The sequence below is a fragment of the Dermacentor variabilis genome, chromosome 6 (assembly GCF_050947875.1).
Source record: "Dermacentor variabilis isolate Ectoservices chromosome 6, ASM5094787v1, whole genome shotgun sequence".
In the NCBI taxonomy this organism is placed as follows: domain Eukaryota; kingdom Metazoa; phylum Arthropoda; class Arachnida; order Ixodida; family Ixodidae; genus Dermacentor; species Dermacentor variabilis.
In genome coordinates this window covers 189192637-189214872 of record NC_134573.1, presented here as the reverse complement: position 1 = coordinate 189214872, position 22236 = coordinate 189192637, and the positions used below count along the sequence as shown (strand labels likewise).

General features: G+C 49.4%; 1 protein-coding gene across 1 annotated transcript in view; it reads right to left on the bottom strand.

The window, feature by feature from the left end:
• The window catches only part of LOC142585981 (uncharacterized), a 53316-nt gene extending 33959 nt beyond the window's left edge, over positions 1-19357 (bottom strand). Inside the window, exon 1 of the mRNA XM_075697150.1 lies at positions 19087-19357. Coding sequence (XP_075553265.1) covers positions 19087-19218 — 132 coding nt within the window. The 5' untranslated portion in view covers positions 19219-19357. The remainder of the gene's footprint in view (positions 1-19086) is intronic.
• Between the last annotated feature and the right edge of the window lie 2879 nt (positions 19358-22236).

Below are 22236 nucleotides of genomic sequence, written 5' to 3'. Positions count from 1 at the left end.
ACCGGTCTTGGATCGTCTTTGCACCTTTCACGTCCTGCTTTGAACCGTTTGCTCCAACGCTTCACAGTGGCCAATGAAATGCAATGTTCAGCATACATGGCAGCCATACGGCGACTAATTTCTTTTTACGAAACACCTTCAGCTATCAAAAACGTCACCGCACCACGCTGCTCAACTTCTGGAGCGTGCATTAACTCACGCAATCATGTTCAACCCAGAGTAGAACGCCTATCCTCCCACCTGCGTGTCACTTTCGTAAATGAGACGTGCATGTGTGCTACACGCATGCCTCGCAGATAATGAACCGAACCATTATGGCGCGGGGTAGGTAGGCTCACTTTCATTTGACTCGCCCTCGTACATTAGAAATGCGAAGATACAATGGAATATACAAATACAAAGTACAGCTTGATAAGGGCAAAAATGTGTCACTGGAAACATGGTTCACTGCACGTATACAGAAAACCTAATCTGCGTATCTAAGAAAGAGTCACTGTATATAATGCGTCAAACAAGGCAAATAAACATGTTGCGCAATCACAGATTCACATAATCCTAGATCCCACCCCCATTCCATTTACTCCGCCCTATTTATCGCGTGCGACGGAAGGCGGCGCGCTTCCTCCCCGCTTTTCTCCTTTGCGCGCACAAGACTGAGCCACCGTGGTCGACTCAATCATGCCACCCCCCCCCCCCCCCTACGCTTGCACTCGCACATACAGCATGCGGCGTGCGGTCACGATGTTATCGCCCTTGGACTTTATACAGAACATGAGGGCGACGACAGGAATGCACGTGGAATGTCCATATAATTGCTATCGCAATAATATAATAAAAGTGTCCGGCAACTGAAGTGTCCCGTGGCCCATTACTCTCCGCAAGAGAAGTACCACAATCGAACTTTCACCATGCGACAATTCGCTGCTCCGCAACAATGTCTTCTTTTTTCCTTTTGTAAGGCGGGGGCACCGAAATAAAAAAAGAACGCAAAGGAAAGTATCTTGGCCACACTCGAATGCCTACTTTGCGCACCTAATGTGGCTACCGAAGGAGGAAGGAGGAGGAATGAACGTTTATTGTGAGAAACAGCGAGAAAGTGTTCTTTCTCCACCCTAGGTGGGCGGCTCTCTTAGTCCAGAAAGCCGTTGGCTAATGCCGCAGCCCCGGGACCGGCACACCAGACTTCGCTGATCTTCCAGGCTCTGTGCCCTTAACATTGCCTCCCACGTTTCTTCGATGGCTTGTAGCGGTTCCGGTGCGTCATCTTGACTGTTTTTCTCGCGGTTTGGGCACATCAACACCATGTGTTGGAGGATGTCTGGTACATCACAATATCGGCATAGGTATGAGAATTTGGTGGGGTGCATCCGGTGCATGATAGTTCCATGGACATATCGAAGAAAACGTGAGACGCTTGGTCCACTGAAAACCTTACGCATACTGCTCGTTATCCTGCACTGGCGATGCAAGACTTTCCGGAGAGAGATAGAGATAATTTAATTGAAAGAAGGCAGAGAGGTCGGCCTGAGCTAAGGCGCTCTAGCAACACCCTCTAGAGAACTTAAGGCTTTCTGGCCTACCCTCTCCCCTTGAGCTACGTCACGCAGAAGAGGCCAACATAGAAGTTCCGTGCAGCGCGTTGCGAAGCTACTAGCGGCGTACCTGTGTTGAAAATGAAGCGCGGAAGATATACAACAGTTAACCCCGGCTATTCGGAGAAGACCGAGGCGACGACGGCGGCGACAACAATTCGATTAGTTCCAGGAGCCGTGCCGCTCCTCGAATAGCTTCGCGGTTAAACAAGTCCCGGCATGCTCGGCCATGCTGCCGCATGCTTCCGAACGCACGTTTTTTTTCTAGACGTGACTAGTGCATGCAGTCTCAACACTTGTGCTGTGCTTGCGATTGTGTGTACCGCGAGTCTTCATTGCCCCGGAATGTGGAGTGCCATGCCAAGATATGCCTAATAAATGCTGCGTGCCCAATTGCCGGAGCAATTACAAATCGGGGGAGAAAAATCACGTCTTTAAGTTTCCGCAAGATGAAGAAGCCCAGAGTGCCTGGATTAGGGCGATACCACGTGCAGATTTCATTGTATCACCGCACTCCAGGGTAAGATGTTCAGCACTTCTTTAAATAATTACTTTTGAAAAATACGGGAAGGTTAATTGCTCAATTACAGAAAGTTCCTTTAAATCAGGAATGTTAGAATAAAATTTAGAACAACTTCTAACTTCCTTCTAGGTTTCTGAACTTCACTTCATTGAGGCCGACATCGTGCGGGAGTTCTCTCACCTCGACGACCTTACAAGGCACACCGTCACTGCACCACTCTCACGCCTGCGTCTTCGCCCAGGCGCAGTCTCATCAGTTTCCTCAATGTCCACCTTATCTTTCGAAGCCAAGCACCTCGAGGGAGGATTCTGATTCCAAGAGCATGCGTCTTGAATCTTCTTCTGTGAAGAAAGGTGTGAACCGTCTGCTGAAGCATTCCGCAAGGAGAAGGAAGCGGATAAAATTCTAAACCTAGAAGACCTGATGCAATTTATAACAAGCAAAAAGTCTACTTTCAGGAAGAGGAATTTACTAATCTGCCAAACCAACGTCGTTTATTCACTGACCTCAGGCTTGAACTGCTCGTCAGTGATGATTCCTCAGAGTTCGACGCTTGCGAGGATGGACACAAATGCCAATTTGTGTTAAGGCACCTTTTGCGGTGTAGCACGAATATTTTATTGACGAACTGCTGCTGCAAGATGAATGACAAAATATTCGACGCCAATGCTAAGGCAAGGAAGAGAAAAGCTGAAACTCTGCGCAATAAGGCATCTGTTTCCTTGTAAATGGCGGTACGAATGTTTTATATTCCGTTTCTATACTTATTTGAGTTGTTGTAAATTAGCGCACTGTGGTAATTAGTGCGTCGACAGCGAAATTATTCATTTAAGCATAATCTAGATTGCAATAAGTACATGTGTCCCCAATAAAATAGTTCATACGCAATTGTGAAGCTAATAGAGTGCGTTACATTCATCATTGCCGCACCATAAAAACCATAGGTACAAAAATACGGAAGGAAGAGTTTTTATGGATTCAATTTATTTGAAGTAATAGGTATTAAGTGTGGGGTATAATCAGTGGCGTAGCTAGGTCGTCTGGCACCCGGGGCCCATAGGCCTTCTGTCACCCCACTCCCCGGGTGTAGCCGGCGGAAATAGAGGTGTCTTCAGATGTATGACACCCGCCCCCCCCCCCCCACTGGCCCCTTGCACCCGGAGCCCACGGCCCCCCGGCCCCCCCTGTTGCTACGCCACTGGGTATAATAAATAATAATTATTATTATAATGCACAAACAACGTACATTACAAAAGACGACAAAGCGCGACGCTATAGAAAGCTGCTGGAATCAATACCTGCACATGTTTTACAAAGCTGTTTTGTATCTGTGCCTCTAAATAAATGCTTTGTAAGGTGCCTGCTGCTCAATCCGCAGTTTAGACTGAAGAAAAAGTGTGGAGTGGTCAATAAAGGCATACGGCTGCTAGGTGAACCAAGCCGCGATCCCTTCATTCAACCCGTATCCCCGAGCGTGCCGATGGCCTCTTCACCGTGACGTCACTCGCCGAGCACTCAGGCCTTCTTGTCTAGGAGGTGGTGGCTCTAGCCTGCTACTCTACACAGGGGGAGGGGGAACGGGGAGGTTGCGCTCAAGCGAACACGGTGCAATCCGTTGAGTCCCCACAGTGATGACGGCGAGCCACCATTGTTTCTTTTTCTTGTGTGCTAGCCAGAAAGCGTCCGCGAAAATCCACTCGGCCAGAGAAAACCGAAGGCGCACCAAGGTGCGCCGCGAGATGGTCGGGGCAACCGAGAAAAGCGCATGCGCTCTGGTTGGCTCTGGCAGCCCGCGGGTAGGTTAGCGAGAACAAGAAAATTGAAGAGGCTCAATATGCCCTCGCGAAGAAAAGTTAAAGTAGAAAAAATAAATAAGAACATAGTTACATTTGCTGGTTTTAGTGTCTTGACATGGATTCTTTGGCGTAGGTAAAAAGAAATGCTGATATTTTTTTGTGTGACATGACGGCACAAATGAACCACCGCAACACTTCGTCTCGTCGGACCTCGCTGCGTGCTTTGTCAGTTTGTCTGATAGTGTGTTAATTTGGCTTGTCTCGTTGTATGTTCCCATGTACGACTTTAGAAAATTGAATGTGCCTTTGGCGTCAAATGTTTATAACAACATTAAATTCCCAAAGTTCCGCAATTGAAAATCGAAAGCACAACTTTGGAAATGACGATGCACCTTTCACATCAAGAGTTTATGAGAACTTTATACTCATAAAGTTTCGGAATTGACATCCATGCGCTCCGTAGGTTCCGCGGACTCCGCGACATGCCGCGGCGACCCCGTTCGCCATCAAAACGCCCTAGAAACTTTGTGCTCGGATGGGGCTGCTTGCGTTATGTAACTCCCGGTGCATGGGCGTTGCCGCAAAATCGATCCCGAGTTCGCAATGTTCGCGGTGAAATGTTTTCGGCGCCGGGGGTTGCTTGGGTCGGCGATGCATGGGCAGCACGAAAGAAATTCGGGGGGGGGGGGAGGCGCTGAAGCCCCATAAGCGCCCCCCCCCCTGGCTACGCCCCTGCATATATGTGAATACATTTAATGTTTCCGTAACTTTAGAGTGGCATATCGTGCGGGATTGGCCAAGAATAGGCACACACCCAGAGGCACATAAAGTGGCCCAAGAATGGTCAAACATAAGAAATTACAAACAATATCCAAGAAGCCCTTGAACATCATGCGCCATTCCATCAGGAGCTATGTGGCGTTTAGAAGTATGCGTTAAACATTTCACACCTTTATGTGTGTATAAAGGGTGTCTGGTTGTCCCAAGGCTAACACCTTCACGTTTAAGAGGTAATAAATTCATCGTTGGTGGAGGTTAATGATCTCATCTTGTTTGCCGACTTTTTCTGGCAGGTAAAAATGATGATAGCTGCAACAGACACGGAAAGTGCATTAAATAAATTTTCAACGTTATCGCTGTCAAATTCTCTCGTCAGATATTTCTGTGCGTCCAGGGCTGTCGGAATTATTACACAGATTTCAGCCACGCCTTTCCTCATCGCACGTCTAGTTAGAGCTCATTGTCGTTTGCTATACAAATTTTAAAGTCCTAACACACATTCTTTAAAGCTTTTACCCCTTTTGGGGTTTATCTTATCCTACAACAATAATCGTCAACTGCCTCAATCGCTTGCGTTTTTTTTTTTATTGAAAACTCAGCGCTCGCTACTTTCCTATCGCAAATGCTATGACACCCTGATAACGCGTAAGCGGTTCATGACTGGGAAGTACCGGGCTCGTTGTGACAAGTAATACAAAACAAATAAGGGAAAGGTGGAATAAAAAGCAGGGATCACGAAAGCGAAAGTTGGCACCAACTTCAAGTAGCACAAAACTGCAAAGGCAGGTCACAGTAGAATTGTTATTGTAACCGCCTGCTACTTTTTCCGAGACCTTCCAGAATGAGCACGGCCTTGTGATCAACTAATCGGAATTGCTGCTTGTTGAGCTTCCTTGTTTTCATTTGCCTCTCTCGCAGCATCCATGCCAACATTCGTGGTCGTGAATTTCCCTAGCACTTCTTTCGTTTATAATTAGAGCTGTCGAGCAAGGTCGGGCAAACGGCTCTGACGAACGTGCAGTGCAGTCTTTGTAAGTGATCAGCGCAAAAGGCGGGAAATCATGAGCGATTCCACTCTGTGAAGGTGGATGAGCAGCGAAGCTGTTCGGCAGAGAGGCGACAAACAATTTTGACCAAAGGTACGAACACATATATTGGCCTGATCGGTGGTCATCGTGACGATATAGGTACGCACACACATCCTCGTATTGTCACGACTAAAGGCTAGCAACAGAAGAAAACGCATTGAAGGACACAAGCAGCGACCACACTCCTTTTGAAAGAAGACGAAGTTGGCGCGTCGGCTCTTGCGGTCTTTGAATACAGAGCTGGTTTTTGTTTCTATCATCCTGATCATGCGTCCTGTTCTTTTTTCTTTTTGACGTCGTGACACTGGTAGAGGTGCTGGGTTTTAGGTGCAGCCAGACGATACACGTCACCGACTCCAGTAGAAATTGTTAGCGCCGATCTCGCCGTTTACATAGACGGACGCCCTGTGACAGCACTAGTAGATACTCGCGCGGATTTCTCTATCATAAGTCGAAAGTTCGCCGATTGCCTTAAGAAATTCAAGACTTCGTGTACGGGTCCCCACATAAGAACTGCAGGAGGCCACTCGATGACGGCCACAGACAAAGTTACCACTAGAATTAATATCGGTGCCTCGGCCTTCGTTGCTAATTTTGTCGCTTTGCCGGAGTGCTGCAAAGACCTGGTCTTGGGACTGGATTTTCTGCGTGAATACGGTGCCGTTATAAACATTCAGGACAGGTCGGTCACGTTTAGCATGGGCCCAGGTTCAGTTGCACTGTGCACAGAGCAGCGACGTAGACCGTTAAGCGTCGGCGATGACGACGTAACCATCCCACCGCGCTCATGCTCCCTTCTGTCGGTGACATGCGACATACCGAATCACTCCGACGCTGTCGCCGAACAAAGTCCGGCGCTGCTATTCAGTCATGGCATATCAATTGCAAGAAGCCTCGTCAGCATTAACTGTGGACGCACAGAAGTTCTCGTAACAAACTTTAGCCATGAGTGCCGGCATCTTACAAGAGGTATGACACTTGTGTACGTCGAAGAGTTCAGTCAGGTCACAGACTACTCGAATGTAGAGCAAGGTGGTTCCACCAGCCTGCCTCCCGTGCCTCCAGATTTGTCTATCGATGTTGGCCCAAGCTTGCTGCCTGCGCAGAAACAAAGCCTCCTAGAGCTTGTACATCAGTTTCAGGACTGCTTCTCGTTGACGTCGAGAGTTGGTCAAACGCCATTGACCAAACATCGAATTATCAGTACAGCCAGGCCCATACGGCAGAACCCGTATCGAGTGGCCCCACGGGAACGCGAAGCCCATAGAAAGTCAGGTATAAATAATGGTTGAAAACGACGTTATTCAGCCGTTGAAGAGTCCTTCGGCGTCGCCAGTGGTGTTGGTAAAAAAAAAAGGATGGCAGCTTACGTTTCTGCGCTGATTACCCAAGCTCTATCAGATCACCAAGAAACACGTTTACCCGCTACCTCGTATAGACGATTCCCTCGATAGACTGCGACATGTACGTTATTTCTCGTGGATGGATTTAAGGAGTGGGTACTGGCTAATAGAAGCTGACGAGAGAGACCGAGAAAAAACTGCATTCGTGAGACCTGACGGCCTCTATGAATTTAAGGCACTTCCCTTCGGCTTGTGTTCTGCGCCGGCAACACTTCAGCGGCTAATCGGCACAGTTCTCTCAGGCCTCAAGTGGCAAACGTGTTCAGTATACTTACACGCTGTGATATTCTGCAACTTTTGACGAGGACCTGTGGCGGCTACAGGCGGTTTTTCAAGCCATTCGATCTGTCGGTCTCACGCTGAAGCCGGAAAAATGTCACTTTGGCTTTGAAGAGCTTCTCTTCCTCGGTCATGTGGTCAGCAATGAAGGTGTATGGCCTGAACCCGTCAAAATAGCTGCCATTGCAAAGCTTCCAGCGCCATCTGACAAAAAGACAGACGATTTTTAGGACTGTGCGCCTATTACCGACGCTTCATTCGGAACTTTTCATGAATTGCGTCACCGTTGACAGGCCTCGATCAACACCTTGATCAACAAGGCGTTCAAGGTTTTCACCTTGATCAACAAGGCGAAAATAAGTGATATTCGAAATTATAACGTGAGAAAGACTGAGGAAGCCGTAAAAAATGGTCACAGCCTGAAATCAGTGAGAAGGGAACTTGGCAGAGAACAAACCAAGATATATGCACTAAAAGATAAGCAGGGTAATATCATCAGCAATCTCGAAGATATAGTAAAAGAAACAGAAGAATTCTATACTGACCTGTACAGTACAGTCAGGATACCTCCATTAGAAACAGTAATGAATAGGATACAGAAACTCCTCCTATAACTAGCGATGAGGTCAGAAGGGCCTTGCAAGACATGAAACGAAGAAGATCGGCAGGAGAAGATGGAATAACAGTCGATTTAGTCAAAGATGGATGATACATACTGCTTGCAAGCACGGTGGCTCTTTATACGAAGTGTATCTCGCACCAAGACATCACACAACACTACAAGCTAATCCGCAGAACATATGCACCCCCACACAAGTCACTACCTAGAGAGTAGGAGCGATTCCTCCGAGCTCTACAGGTTCCCCCACCCAACCAGAAATCACCATGGCCCCTACACAATTCTCTCCGCAATGCCGCTTAGTGCGCAGAGCCCGGGTCCCTCAGGCACACAGTAGCGGGTTACGACTCGAGACGCTATAATCTTCGTCACCGACCAGTCTCCTACGAGCCCGGGAAGAGAGTTTGGGCTTGGACTCCCATTCGCCATCGTGGCCTTTCGGAGAAACTGCTAAGGCGCTACTTTGGACCGTATAAAATTCTGCGGCGGCTCACTGATGTCAATTATGAGGTTGCTCCCGATAGTCCGCATTGCTCAAGGCGTCGACGGCATCTACCGGAGGTTGTGCACGCGGTCCGAATGAAGCCCTATTTGTCCGAGTGAACTCACTGCAGCGCAAGCGTGTCCTGTTGCCGTGACGATAAAGCATCGGGACGACGCTTTATAGGAGGAGAGGTTAATGTCAGGAGTAAAGGCTAGCAACAGAAGAAAACGAATTGAAGGACACGAGCAGCGACCACGCTCCTTTTGAAAGAAGACGAAATTGGCGCGTCGGCTCTTGCGGTCTTTGAATACAGAGCTGGTTTTTGTTTCTATCATCCTGATACTGCGTCCTGCTTTTTTGACGTCGTGACAATATCACCTGTGTTATTAAATCCGTAAGCTTTTCTATGCCTACCCAACGAGAAATTTGTCCGTCACGTAAGACAATGAATGGCTCGTACCCCCTTAAGCAATGGCTCAAGCAAGCAAAAAAGGAAAGCATTATCTGCCTGAGTCTACTGATCTTGAGTTGGCACGGCGAGACGACAGTGACCATGTCGCTAACCACGAAGCTCTTCTTGGTTGTACAGGTTTCGCTGCTGATGGTGGCTGGATCACCAAGCAAGGACGACGCACCTGCAGCCGGTTCACATCAACTGGTTTTCCGAGGCAGATGTGCATGCGCGGCCGCCGATACCGAGCTTCAGTGTGGACGCTCCGACGCATCGATAGTTGCGCATGTCCGTAACCTTAGCGCCCGAGACTATAAAGCATCCCCTACAGTACTTATTCGGCAGTGGGCGCGACGAGACGACAGCAACCATGTCGCTAAACACGAAGCTCTTGTTGGCTATACAGGTTAGCTATTCCGTTTCCAACACAATATCTGGTGATGCAGTCACCTTAGTAGTTGTACCGCACCCAACCAAGCAACTGTTTAAGTATTGCATATGACTGCTATTTTCTGTACAAAATGTTACTTTGCAGTGACATTGAGACAAACCCAGGAGCTATGAACGCTGATCTGGGGCTCTATAACGTAAAACTATTCCAATATTTTTTTATTCCAATCTCCTAACGCTAAATTTGCGTAACCGCCGACGCAAGCATCGGGCTATCACCCGCAGGGTTGTCTGAACAGACCAATCAAACGCTCTCCTCCTTCATAGGAGGTGACCTTTATTTGCTTGAAAACCGAATAACATTGCCTACACTGAGCGGCTTGTCTTATCTAGCTGACAAGAGGCGAGGAGCACGCTCACGTGGAGAGGGATTCGGTGGGGCCGAGCCACTGCACTGAAAATCGACAACCGGACCAAGAGGGTGGTGCCGGCGTCTGTGATTGGTCCGCTTTCCCTTACTCGGCTTGCGGTGGCTGGTCGAAAATCGCGGCGGCATGCAACAGAAGCTTAAGAATGACGCTGAAACGGATCCTCAGCAAAGGAGAGTTGGCAGAACGATGTCGTAAACCTGCCGAAAGTGCTCGTAAAGGTTATATGGTCACGCAACAAGGTGTATTATACGCAAATAAACCCGTGCTCTCTGGCAGGTGTCACACTCTAAAGAAAGTTTACACCCTTTGGGTTGTATATCTGCCACACAACTATAATCGCCATCTGCCTTGCTTGCGTTTCCATTCTTGAAAGCGCCGCGCCCGCTACTTTCCTGTCGCGAATGCCATGTCATGCTGATAACGCGCATGCCGTTCGTTACTGGGAAGTGCCGGGCTCGCAGCGTTAAAGAAAGGAAATACGGACAAGGCAGATGACGATTATCGTTGTGTGGCAAATATACACCCCAAAGGGTGCAACTGTTTTTAGAGTGCAGTCGCGAGTGCCTGAGTGATCGGCGGCAGCCATCTTTTATTCCTTTCGGAACGGGGCAGCATGCGGCTATTCAGTAGAAAATTCAGTTTTGTTTGGCATATTAATGCATCTTTAACGCGTACACGTCACTTTGACGCAGTCAAGTTTTGCGGTTTTAGCATTATTAAGATAGCATTAGTGCTATGCTCCTAGAACAAATCCACGGCCACGAAAATTTCTTTCTTAGAATAAACTGCTGGGCCATTCTTTCACCGTGTGCGCCGTCTACAGACCACCTTTATCAACGCCCGAATATCTGGCTAAGTTATATGACCGCATCTACCTGTTCAATAATGATCGTCTGGTTGATGCAGGCGCTTTGAACTTACCCAATGTTGATTGGCACTTGCCCAATTCTGTTTCTGACATAACCCTAAACCGACTTGCTCACATTTCCTTTATGTGTGATCTTGTACAGATTGTTACCGAGTACACCAGAGAGGCTGGCAGCGCCCATTTTACACTCGACCTAGTCTTTTTAAATTATAATTTATATAGTTACGCTGTCTCAGTTGACGATGGCATTTCAGATCATAAAGCAGTGTTTTTATCTTTCCGTACTGGCGAAAAAAGTGCACAAACAGGATACAAGACATCTTGTTAAGAATTATTCGAAGGCTGACGACCAAGCCATTTTGGATCATCTGTGGCTTTTATGTGATATTGCTGATAATGTGTCCACCGTTTGGAATGACATAAAATCTCTCATACATTGCTGTATTAATAAGTTTGTGCCGAGCAAGCGTGTTAGTAAGAATAGAAATAACCCATGGGTTACTAGAGATCTAATACGTTGACACAGCAGACTAAAACGTGCCAGAAAGAAAAAAAACCACACTGCAGATTTACTTCATTGAAGACCCAGCTTGCGGCTCGGTTAACCAAAGCCAAGACGAGAAACCTCAACCACTCACTCCCTAACTTCTTGAAAAATAACCCCGGTAAATTCTGGCGGTACCTGAGCGACAAGAACAAAAAACTGACTGAGATATCAGTGAACGGCCAGTCATGCCACCAAAATAGCAAACCAGTTCAATTGCTGTTTACACTCAATATTCACTCATTAACACCAGACTGGCACTAGTGATAATTCTCTTCCTGTCATATCTGCCGATTTCGTAGCTGTCGAAGTTTTTCTTCGCTGCTGAACCTAAAGACTACATCTTCTGTCGGTCCAGGCGGTCTACCTAATAACGTATTTCTGCAGCGGTACGCCGAGCCTATTCCGCACGCATTCACCCATCTTTTTCGTCTCTCGTTGAATGATCGGCGTACGGCGCGCGTATTGCCTGTCCTTACGAAAGGTGATCGCCTGAATTTTGAAAACTGCTGGCCTTATCGATAACTTCCGGCAAACTTCTAGAGCACATTCCTTCCTCAAAGTAGACTCTACCGCCAAAGGACATCGTGCTTATTCAAGGGCAAATTTCCAAGTATCAGAACACCATTGTATAGCTTCGAAGAAAGCAGGTCAAGACCCCCAACGAAGTCGAAGTGCTTAATTGACCGAGGTGCCAGTATCTTGCAGCTGTTCAATGAGGCACTCACTGGATTACACATTCGAAGTGATGATGGTGTTGGTGCGTGCCCAATTGTTTATGCAGCCGTTTTATTTTGGCGAATAACAATCCACATAATTTTGCTACCTTAATTCCCCCTCCTTTGTAGAAGTACACGAAAAATCATCATATTTATTCCTTCTAAAATAATCCTGTTTAAAGTAAATATGTTGCTCGCTTGTCTGTGCAGTTTTTATTTCATTCTCTGGATATTTGCAACACGTCTTGTGTCTATTGCTATGCTTGTGCATTGTTTACTACCATCGCGCCATTAATTTTCCTCTATTACTTGCATTTCGCAGTTTCTTCCCGTTCTCACGTGTCTGCCACTTTTCTCACAATCTTGATGCAATAAATTGTCTGTTTTTGTGTTCTTGGCTATCCAGCAAGCTGATTGATATTGAATAGACGTGACATGTTTACTTACGATACTTCTTTCGGTGTGAGTTCGTACAAGTACAATAACATAACGAATGTGAATGTAAATAAAACTAACATAAAGTGAAACAACACCTTTCATCGCCCGTTGTCGCAACATAGATAACCAGTGGCACAATATCCTGCATGGTATCACTCGACTTACGAAACGTTACTGGCCACAAACGGGAAAAATACTAAACAAACGAAAATGAAATTATGGCCTCCGCGATTCGGCGGCGTGCGGCGGCCACCTTGGAGGCTGGTGCGCTTTCCCGATTCGACTAGGTGCGCTGAGAGCCAACATCGGCCGTAGGGACGTACGGGAGTGTCCACTCTTACTGGCTGTATAATCTAAAAGACCCGTCGGGCCGCCTCGCTCGGTGGGCCCTCCGAATCCAGGAATATGATATCCGTGTCGTCTGTTGCTCTGGATGCAAACACTGACGCCGGTGCTCTCTCGCGCGTCCCAGTTACTTCAAACAGCAGTACTTCTACCTACAGACATCTCACCACTTGACATCCTGGACATGGCGTCGGAGCAACGAAAAGACTCATGGATCATCATATTTGATTTTTTGTCAAATCCTCCGGCAGCTTCGGCACCTCGAGTGTTACACCGACAGGCGCAGCATTTCACAATCCGCGACGGACTTCTATATCGCCGCAACTACCACAATGACGGCCGCAAATGGCCCTTAGTAGTGCCCCGCCACCTTCAACAAGATTTATGTTCCGCTTTTTCACTCTGACCCGCAGTGTGGTCACGGCGGAGTGTCAAAAACCTGCACACGGCTTCGCCTACCGATATTATTGGCGAGGGATGTACACTTTCGTCCACAAATACGTACGCTCCTGCATTGCCTGCCAGTGACGCAAATGTCTCGCATCTTTCCACCGCACCTTTCCAGCCACTTCCCTGCCCAGCTCAGCCATTTGACCGTGTCGGCATTGATATACACGGGCCTCTTCCATCTACTGGTGCTGGCAACCGATGGATTGTTGTCGCCATAGATCATTTGACACGGTATGCTGAAACCGCCGTCTTAAATTTCCTGCCGCATCAGCAAAAGACGTCGCCTCGTTCATTCTAAACAGCTTCGTTCTCCGCCATGGCGCACCTCGTGAACTGGGCCGCTTATTCCTCTCGGACGTCCTGCAGTCACTCCTATCTGAATGCCAAATTATTCACCGCACTACTACTGCGTATCATCAACAGACAAATGGCTTAGCAGAACGATTCAACAGAACTCTTGGTGACATGCTATCAATGTAAGTTGCGTCTGACCACTCCAACTGGGATCTTTTCCATTCGTCACTTACGCATATAACACTGCCTCTCAAGCCACTACCGGATTCTCAACATTCTTTCTGCTTTACGGCCGCCATACCTCCAGCACCATTGATACGGTTCTCTCGTACCGGCCGAACTTTGCTGAATGCTCACCGTGTTTCTGCAATCGCTCAGCAGGCCGAGAAATGCCTACAACTGGCCCGTTCTTTGACGTCTGCTCAACAGTACCGCCAAAAAGACCGTCATGACCTCAGTCCTCCCCCTTACCCCTTCCCCATCGACTCACTCGTGTGGCTTTGGGTCCCGCCTGCTGCTGCTTCTGGCCTTTCATCCAAGCTCCTCCCTAAGTACCACGGGCCCTACCACGTGGTTGCACAAACATCACCAGTTAATTACGTGGCCGAAGCCGTATCGCCATCTCCCGATGTGCGTCTTCGGGGGCAAGAGACTATGCACATTGACCGGCTGAAGCAGTATTACAATCCACTCACCTCTTCCTAGGTCGCCAGGATGGATATTCTTCAATTCCGGGGGTGATCGTGACGAAGATCGGCAGGCTGAACAGCCCCGTTGCCATCGCGTGGCTCGTACCCAGTTCGTTCGCTGGCTGCGCCCTACCTGCTGGTGCTGACTTTGTCGCTGCTGCTCTACGAGCCGAATAAACCCCCCTTATATATATATATATATATATATATATATATATATATATATATATATATATATATATATATATTATAAAAGGCTTCTTACACGACGGACCGATGACGGGTAAAGCGCTTCACCGAGCGTCTTTAAGCTCGATCATCTGCGGCATGCGATGCTGTTGGCAATCCTACTGCCTATGTCCAGGCATTCTTCATTACAATGGTCCCATCGGAAAAAAGAGCCATCCTGGCGACTTAGACTGAAGATGAGGCCGCAGAATCATGATATGGCTTGAGCCGCTGGACGTGGACGACTTCGCGGTTACGACGACGCATGTACGGATGTCAGACGGCGGTGTGAGAAGCTCTATGAGGTAGCTGACGGGAGAAGTTCGCTACAGAACGCCGTATGGTCCATCGTATTTAGAAGGTGTGTTGAAGCGAGTCCTGATGTGCGGGTCAGTATGGACAACCAAACGAGGGTTCCCGGTAGAAAAGTTGGAGTCGAGTTGCGAACATCGTGTTTTGACCTTTGGCGATTCCGATCGACCGAAGCGAAGCGGCGGGCCAACTGACGACATTCTTCAGCTTGTCTTGCAGCGTCCAAGATTGGCAGGCATTCTGATGGGTCCAGGTGGTAGGGCAGAATGGTATCGATGGTATGAGAAGCATGATGGCCATAAAGATAGAAGGGGGAGAAACCGGTAGTTGTTTGCGTCGCGGTATTGTAGGCGTAGGTGACGAACGGAAGAACTAGGTCCCAATTGGTGTGGCCGGATGCGATAAGTCGCCAAGGGTGCGATCAAAGCATTCCGTGGCACCCCTTGTTTGCGGGTGATAGGCGATGCATGTGCGATGAACAATAGCGCATTCAGCGAGCAATTTTTCAACGACTTCAGACAAGAAGGCGCTGCCTCGGTCGCCGAGTTCGCGAGGGCCTCCATGGCGAAGCACAAAACGGCGCAGTATAAAAGTGGCGATTTCCTGCGCTGTAGCAGCTGGGAAGGGCAGCAGCCTCTGCATAGCATGTTAGATAGTCGACGGCAACTAAAATCAACCGATTGCCGGACGTAGACAAAGGAAGTGGACGATATAAATCGACACCGACACGATCAAACGGTTGAGATGGGCATGGCAGGGGTTGGAGTTCACCGGCTGGGTGGTGCGGCGCAAATTTGCGTTGCTGACATTCCCGGCAATAGCGGACACAGTTCTGAACGAAGGTGTACAACCCCCGCCAGTAGTAGCGGTGCCGAAGTCGCTCATAGGTCTTGAAAACGCCGGCTTGGCCACACTGGGGGTCCGAGTGGAAAGAGGAACAGATCTCTGACCTCAATGCTTTTGGGATGACGAGCAACCACGTACACCCCTCTGGTGCATAGTTGCATCGGTACAGGAGCTGATCAGGGATCGCAATACGAGGAACTTGGCGCCAAAGTGTTCGAGAGGCTGGAACTGTTGAGGTATCCGAGAGAAGGTCGAAAAGGGATGCGATCCAGGTGTAATTCTGTTGTTCGGCAGCAATAGTGTCAAAGTCAAGAGACAACGTGCGCTCACAGGGGGACTCATGAGTCACCTCAAGCGAGTGGCGAGCGGCAAAGTGCGTCAGCGTCGGAATGCTTCCACCCGGAAGGATGCCCCACGCGTATGTCGTACTCCTGGATTCACAGGGTCCAGCGAGCGAGGCGGCCAGATAGATCTTTTAAATTCGAAAGGCAACACAGCGCATGGTGGTAGGTCACCAAGTCAAACGAGCAGCCATATAACAAAGGGCGAAACTTGCCAAGCGCCCAGACGATGGGAAAGCACTAATTTTCCGTGACACTGTAATTGTCCTCCGCCTTGGTCAGCGTGCGGCTCGCATAAGCCACAACGTATTCTGCCTGACCAGGATGACGCTGTGCGAGAACAAGCACCTAGGCTTACACCACTCGTGTCGGTGTGTACTTCATTAAGAGCTTCAGGGTCAGTGGGGAAGAATAGGTGGCGTCATGAAAAGACGGCGCAATGTGGTGAAAGCATGGTCGCATGCAGGGGACCACGATGAGGTCTTTGGCACTACGAAGTAGCTGCGTGAGGGGTGATAGTGTCGATGCAAAATTTCGGACGAAGCGCCGGAAATAAGAGCATACGCCGATGAAACTGCGAAGGTCTTTCACTGTAGTGGGCTTGGAAACGCAGAGATGACAGGTAATTTCTCGGGATCCCAAAGAACGTCATCCTCGGCCACGCTGTGTCCAAGGATCGTCAACTTGCTGCGGCAAAGCGACATTTCTTGAGATTAAGCTGCAGAGCGACGTTGGTTAAGGAACTCAGCACGTGTTGAAGGCGGCGCAGGTGTTGCGAAATAGGGGGGGGGGGGGGGGGGGTGCGAACACCACGACGTCGTGAACGGACATATCTTCCACTTAAAGCTGCGCAAAACGTTATCCATCATTCTTTCGAAAATAGCAGGCACATTGCAAAGTCTGAAAGGCATGACGGTGAACTCATATAGGCCATCTGGTGTAACAAAAGCAGATTTTGGGCGATCGGCCTCCGCAATCGGGACCTGCCAGGATCCTGACCGCAAGTCCAATGAAGAACTCGGCTCCTTGTAAGCAGTCCAGAGCATCATCAATGCGGGACAATGGTTTAACACCCTTCAGATTGACCTTGTTTAAGCGCCGAAAATCTACACAAAAGCGTGTGGAACCGTCGTTCTTTGTGACAAGTACCACAGCAGAAGCCCATGGGCTCTGTGAAGGTTTAATCACGCCTCGACTGAGCATGTCGTCGACCTGGTCGACCATGACGCGGCGTTCCGCAACGGATACGCGATACAGGAGTTGGCGCAGCGGTGAGTGGGAGCCAGTGTCGATGTGGTGCTCGACTGTTGATGTGCGGCCTAAGAATGCGTGTGCGGCGCCGAAAGTTCGGAAGTGCTGCAGAATGGTCAGAAGATGGAATCGCTGCGAGGGTGTCAGATCATCAGCCATGAATGGGCTGAAAACATCCGTAGATGTTGGATCAGGAGCACAGGGCGCTCAGGTCAAGGACAGCCGTAGGGGCCGCCTCGTCGAGGATGGATGCAATCTCCAGAATCGATGGTCTCGACGTGGCCGAGGCATTCGTGACGAAGAAATGTGAGTGGGGATGAAAGCGTGTTACAAACGGGCATTGTGCTGCAACCGGCGGCGAGGTCAAGAGTAGCAAAAGGCAGAGGATGAGGTCGGACGGCGTCAAGAAGACCGTTCCATCGTAGATAGCACCACATGAGACTGGTACAAGTGCTGGCACGGCGGCATATCGGTGTCTTCCTTCACAAGTTTAGCAGAAGAATGAGGATAATTAATGTGAGGTCACTGAGCTGGGTGAAGTAAACCTCAGCGCGAGCGCAATTGATTATAGCGTTGTGGGAAGAGGGAAAATCCCATCCTAGAATATTTACGTGGGAGCACGATGAGAGCATTGCAAATTCTATAAAGTACATAACGTCTTGAATCGGGACACGGGCTGTGCAGGCTGCGGTTGGTTCGACGGGTTGAGCACTTGCAGTCCGAAGCGACAATCCAGAAAGAGGCGTCGTTACCTTACGAAGTGATCGGCAAAATACGGCATCCATAACAGAAACAGCTGCGCTGCTATCAACAAAAGCGACTGTAGCGCGACAAACACGTCGATAACATTAGCAGGTAAGGAACAAGGACTTCAGCATGTCGAAACTTGCGCAGTTCTTGCCTCGGGATCTGTGTCGTCTAGTTTCCCTCGTTGGTAGAGACGGGCCGCTGACGCATCGGTCAAAGCGACCCGCGACGTGGGGATGGCGAGCGGCGATGGTCGAAGAGAGGACGATCAGTCAGTACGAGATGGCGGTGGGTCGGATGGAGTTAAGTTTGCATTGGAGTTGACCGGAAAACGAGGCGCCCGGAGATCATTATCGATTGTTGGCACCCGGCGGCAGAACCTTGCGACGTGTCAGGGATACCTACATGTAAAGCATATAGTCCGATCGTCTGCGTGCTCACGCGTTGGCAACAGGAGGGCCGGCTCATGCGATGGGAGAAGGGCGGCGCACGGGCTGCTGAAAGGGTTGCATTGGGTCATGGCGTGGCCTGGAAGCGGAGCGGCCGCACGCGGCTGCTGGGGAGCAACCGGTAGTGCGTCAGCGACTTCTTGAATGACGTTGCGCAGACCGGATGGCAAAGGACTAGCAGGCACCTGGGTGAAGGGTACCAGGGATAGCTGTCGTGCGACTTCTTCGCGGACAAAGGCCTTGATCTGTGTGATCAGCGACGCCTGGTCGGAACCAATGGCCAGGCTGGAGATCGACGCATCGGTTGTAGGAGGCCTTGCCAAAGCTCGCTGTTTGTGTAGCTCTGACAGAGCGTGATATCATTAGCAACAGTGTTCGGGTTTTTTGGCCAGCAGCATTTGGAAGGCATCATCAATTCCTTTCATGATGTTCTTAATCCCATCCGCTTTCCGACATGGTGGCATTGACGCGTTTACGAAGATCGACAACGTCCTCTACGTAACTGGTGAATGCTTCACCCGTGTCCTGTGCGCGGGTGCGCAAACGCTGTTCGGCTCGGAGTTTGCGGACGGCGGGACGGTTAAATATCTTAGTAAAAGCCACCATGAACGTAGACTACGCTCGGAAATCCGCCTCATGGTTCTTCAACCAGAGGTTGGCCACGCCCGCGAGATAGAAAACTACGTTGGTTAGCTTAGTCGAGTCATTCCATTTGTGATGAACACTCACCAGCTCGTAGGAAGCAAGCCAATCTTCAACGTCGTCGTCCGTCCCGCTGAAGATGATAGGATCCCGCTGGCGAATAGAGCCAGCGTAGAGAACAGGCGGTGACGGGAGCGTCTGCTGGTCAGCGTCCGGCATGGCGGAAGGTAGCGTCCAAGTGCAGAGTTCCAGGATGGTAGAGGTGAAAGGGATTCAGCACCTCCACCAATTATTAAAAACGTTTATTACACGACAGACCGATTAAGGGTAGCGCGCTTCACCGAGCACAGCCTAAGCTGGAGCAACTGCGGCACGCGATGCTGTTGGCAATCCTGCTGCCTACGTGCAGGCGTTCTTTCCCATATATATATATATATATATATATATATATATATATATATATATATATATATATATATATATATCCCATCTATATATATAGTATGCACACAGTACTCTGTATAAGAGACTTCCCTTGGTCTGAACATAGTCCGCTACTGGCTTAGCGTCTCCACTCCCTCGTAAAGCTGTGCACGCCAAACGGGAGTCGGTTGCGCTATGTTGCATGTAGGCCTTTCTCAGATATAACAAAAGGCCCTCGAAAGCATTAAGCGAGAGCAGTGTAAGAATGCAAAAATTCTGCAGCGACTACAGAGGTATGCGATGCGTACAAATCGGTAAGGCAGGAGGCGAAGCGACGGGCCGATGAGATGCGCCCGGCCATGGAGCGCGAGCAAGAAGAGATGCGACGCACGGCCGTAGAACAGCGGCCCGCCAAACGAACAGCCGCTGGACAGGCCGCCGATTGGAGGGCCGTCACTTGCGGGACGCAGACGTTTACTTTAAAAGCACTTCGACGAAGACGAATTCGGTGCGGTGTGTAGCGTCTGCGACCGCCTTTAGTTCCGATCAGACCTCGTCGGGGTGTCACGAGCTCGCGCACGCAGCGATCCTCGAGTGTGCGTGTCCCCAGGACACGAGGTCGTCCGGGCTTTGCGCCACGTGTAGGGGAGAAATGCTTTGAGTTGACTTATGTTGAATTCCAATGGCGGAGCCGGATCAAGTTTTTCTGCTTGTTTCGGAGCAAGTTTGTTCCAATGACAGAGTGAGGGCAGGAGTAAGGTGCTCCAATGAGAGAGTCGGAGTGGATTCAGAGCGCGAGTCACTCCGTGGAGCAGAAAAAGATGCTCCGCCAAAATCGGCGGAGTGGACCGGAACTCTGCGTGACGTATTTCCTTTACCACGTTTGTCTGCTGGGAGGCGCCACCGGCCACGACTCGTGAGGAAGCAAATGCTGCACGCTTGGCGAGATATCCATTCCACGCTTTAAAAAAAAGAAGGTGAACGGCTCTGAAGACACAAGTGACCGGTGCGGTGGTTCTGGGAGCAAACAGCGGAAGGAAATGACACGAGGAAATAACACGCGAGGTGTCCTGGGTAACTCGGCGATAGAAGTTCCGCTTCCGCCTTGCTCCGGCGGCGCAGGTTGTGTTCCACTCGCGGATCTGGAGACGTTGCTCTGCGCCAGAGTCGAGTGCTCGCTCGCGGAGTCCGTCGGCTGCTCCGACTCCGCCACTGGAATTCAACATAAATGTTGAGTTCCAGTGGCGGAGTCGGAGCAGCCGACGGCTCCGCGAGCGAGCACTCGACTCTGGCGTAGAGCAACGCCTCCTAATCCGCGAGTGGAACACAACCTGCGCCGCCGGAGCAAGGCGGAAGCGGAAGTTCTATCACAGAGTTACCCAGGATACCTTGTGTGTTGTCATTTCCTTCCGCTGTTTGCTCCCAGCACCGCCGCACCGGTCACTTGTCTCTTCAGCGCCGTTCACCCGGGGTTTTTTTTTTTTTTTTTTTTTTTAAGTGCGGAATGGATATCTCGCCAAGCGTGCAGCAGCTTTCGCTTCCTCGCGAGTCGTGACCGGTGGCGCCGCCCAGCAGACGAACGTGGTAAAGGAAATACGTCACGCAGAGTTCCGGTCCACTCCGCCGATTTTGGCGGAGCATCTTTTTCTGCTCCACGGAGTGACTCCCGCTCTGAATCCCCTCCGACTCTCTCATTGGAACACCTTACTCCCGCCCTCACTCTGCCATTGGAACAAACTTGCTCCGAAACGAGCAGAAAAAACTTGCTCCTACTCCGCCATTGGAATTCAACATTAGATAATCATCGAGGATGGTCATCTAAGGATTGTTTCTGCCGTTTTATTTTTTTCTTTTGTTCTGCATGAACTTGGTTGAAATGTATGTGGGAGTGTGCGCTGGTAATGCAACTGCAATAATTGACAGGTTCGCTAGGCCTCATCAAGCAAGTGAATTTAGTCGTATTTACACATTGTGTGCTTTACAGAGAGGCTTTGGCATTAAGTAACTAGGCCAAGAGCTAGCGAGCGTGATGCAGCATGTCAAAGTTGTGAACAGCATCAAAGCAAGGCCTAAGGCTAGTTGCTTTTTCAAAATGATTGGTGAAGAGAAGGGTTCAGTACACCAGCACATGCTTCTACACACGGATGTGCGTTGGCTTTCGCATGGAAATGTGCTGGTCAGAGTTTTTAATCTCCGGGAGAAAGTGGGGATTTTTCTAGCGGAAGACAAGGGGCTGGGAGAGCCTCTCAGACTGTTCACGTCTCACTAAGCTTGCCTACCTGTGTGACAGGTTTGAGCAGCTCAATCACCTTTACTCAAGCATGCAAGGGGTTGAGAGCAATTTTGTATTGTCTGGTGACAAAGCGAGGGACTTTTGTAGGGAACTTCGAAGGTTGGCTGAATCAGATGGGAAGAGATATTCTCCAAGTTGCTGAGTGACTGCAACATCTAGGACAGTATCTGCAGCTCAGAGAGACAGCAATAACACATTTGAGTGCACTTATGTTCCACCTAATGAATTCCCCGAGTCTACTTCAGACACAAGTCTTGTGGTTCCCAGGCAGATATAGCTTGCATTACTTGCTCCAGTATCATACACAATGTGTTGCTTGTGCAATCAATAAACAGTCCTTTTCATGGTAAAAGTACTTCCATCCTTCAAGACATTATACACAAGCCACTCGTTTGTGGCAGTGCATTGTCAGTGTATATTAGCCTCCAGAGCAACTGCTGTTTGCTCTCAAGACCATACAATATGGCCACACAAATTTCGCTACAGAAAAGTATAAAAGTTTCTGAACAAAAGACAAAGAA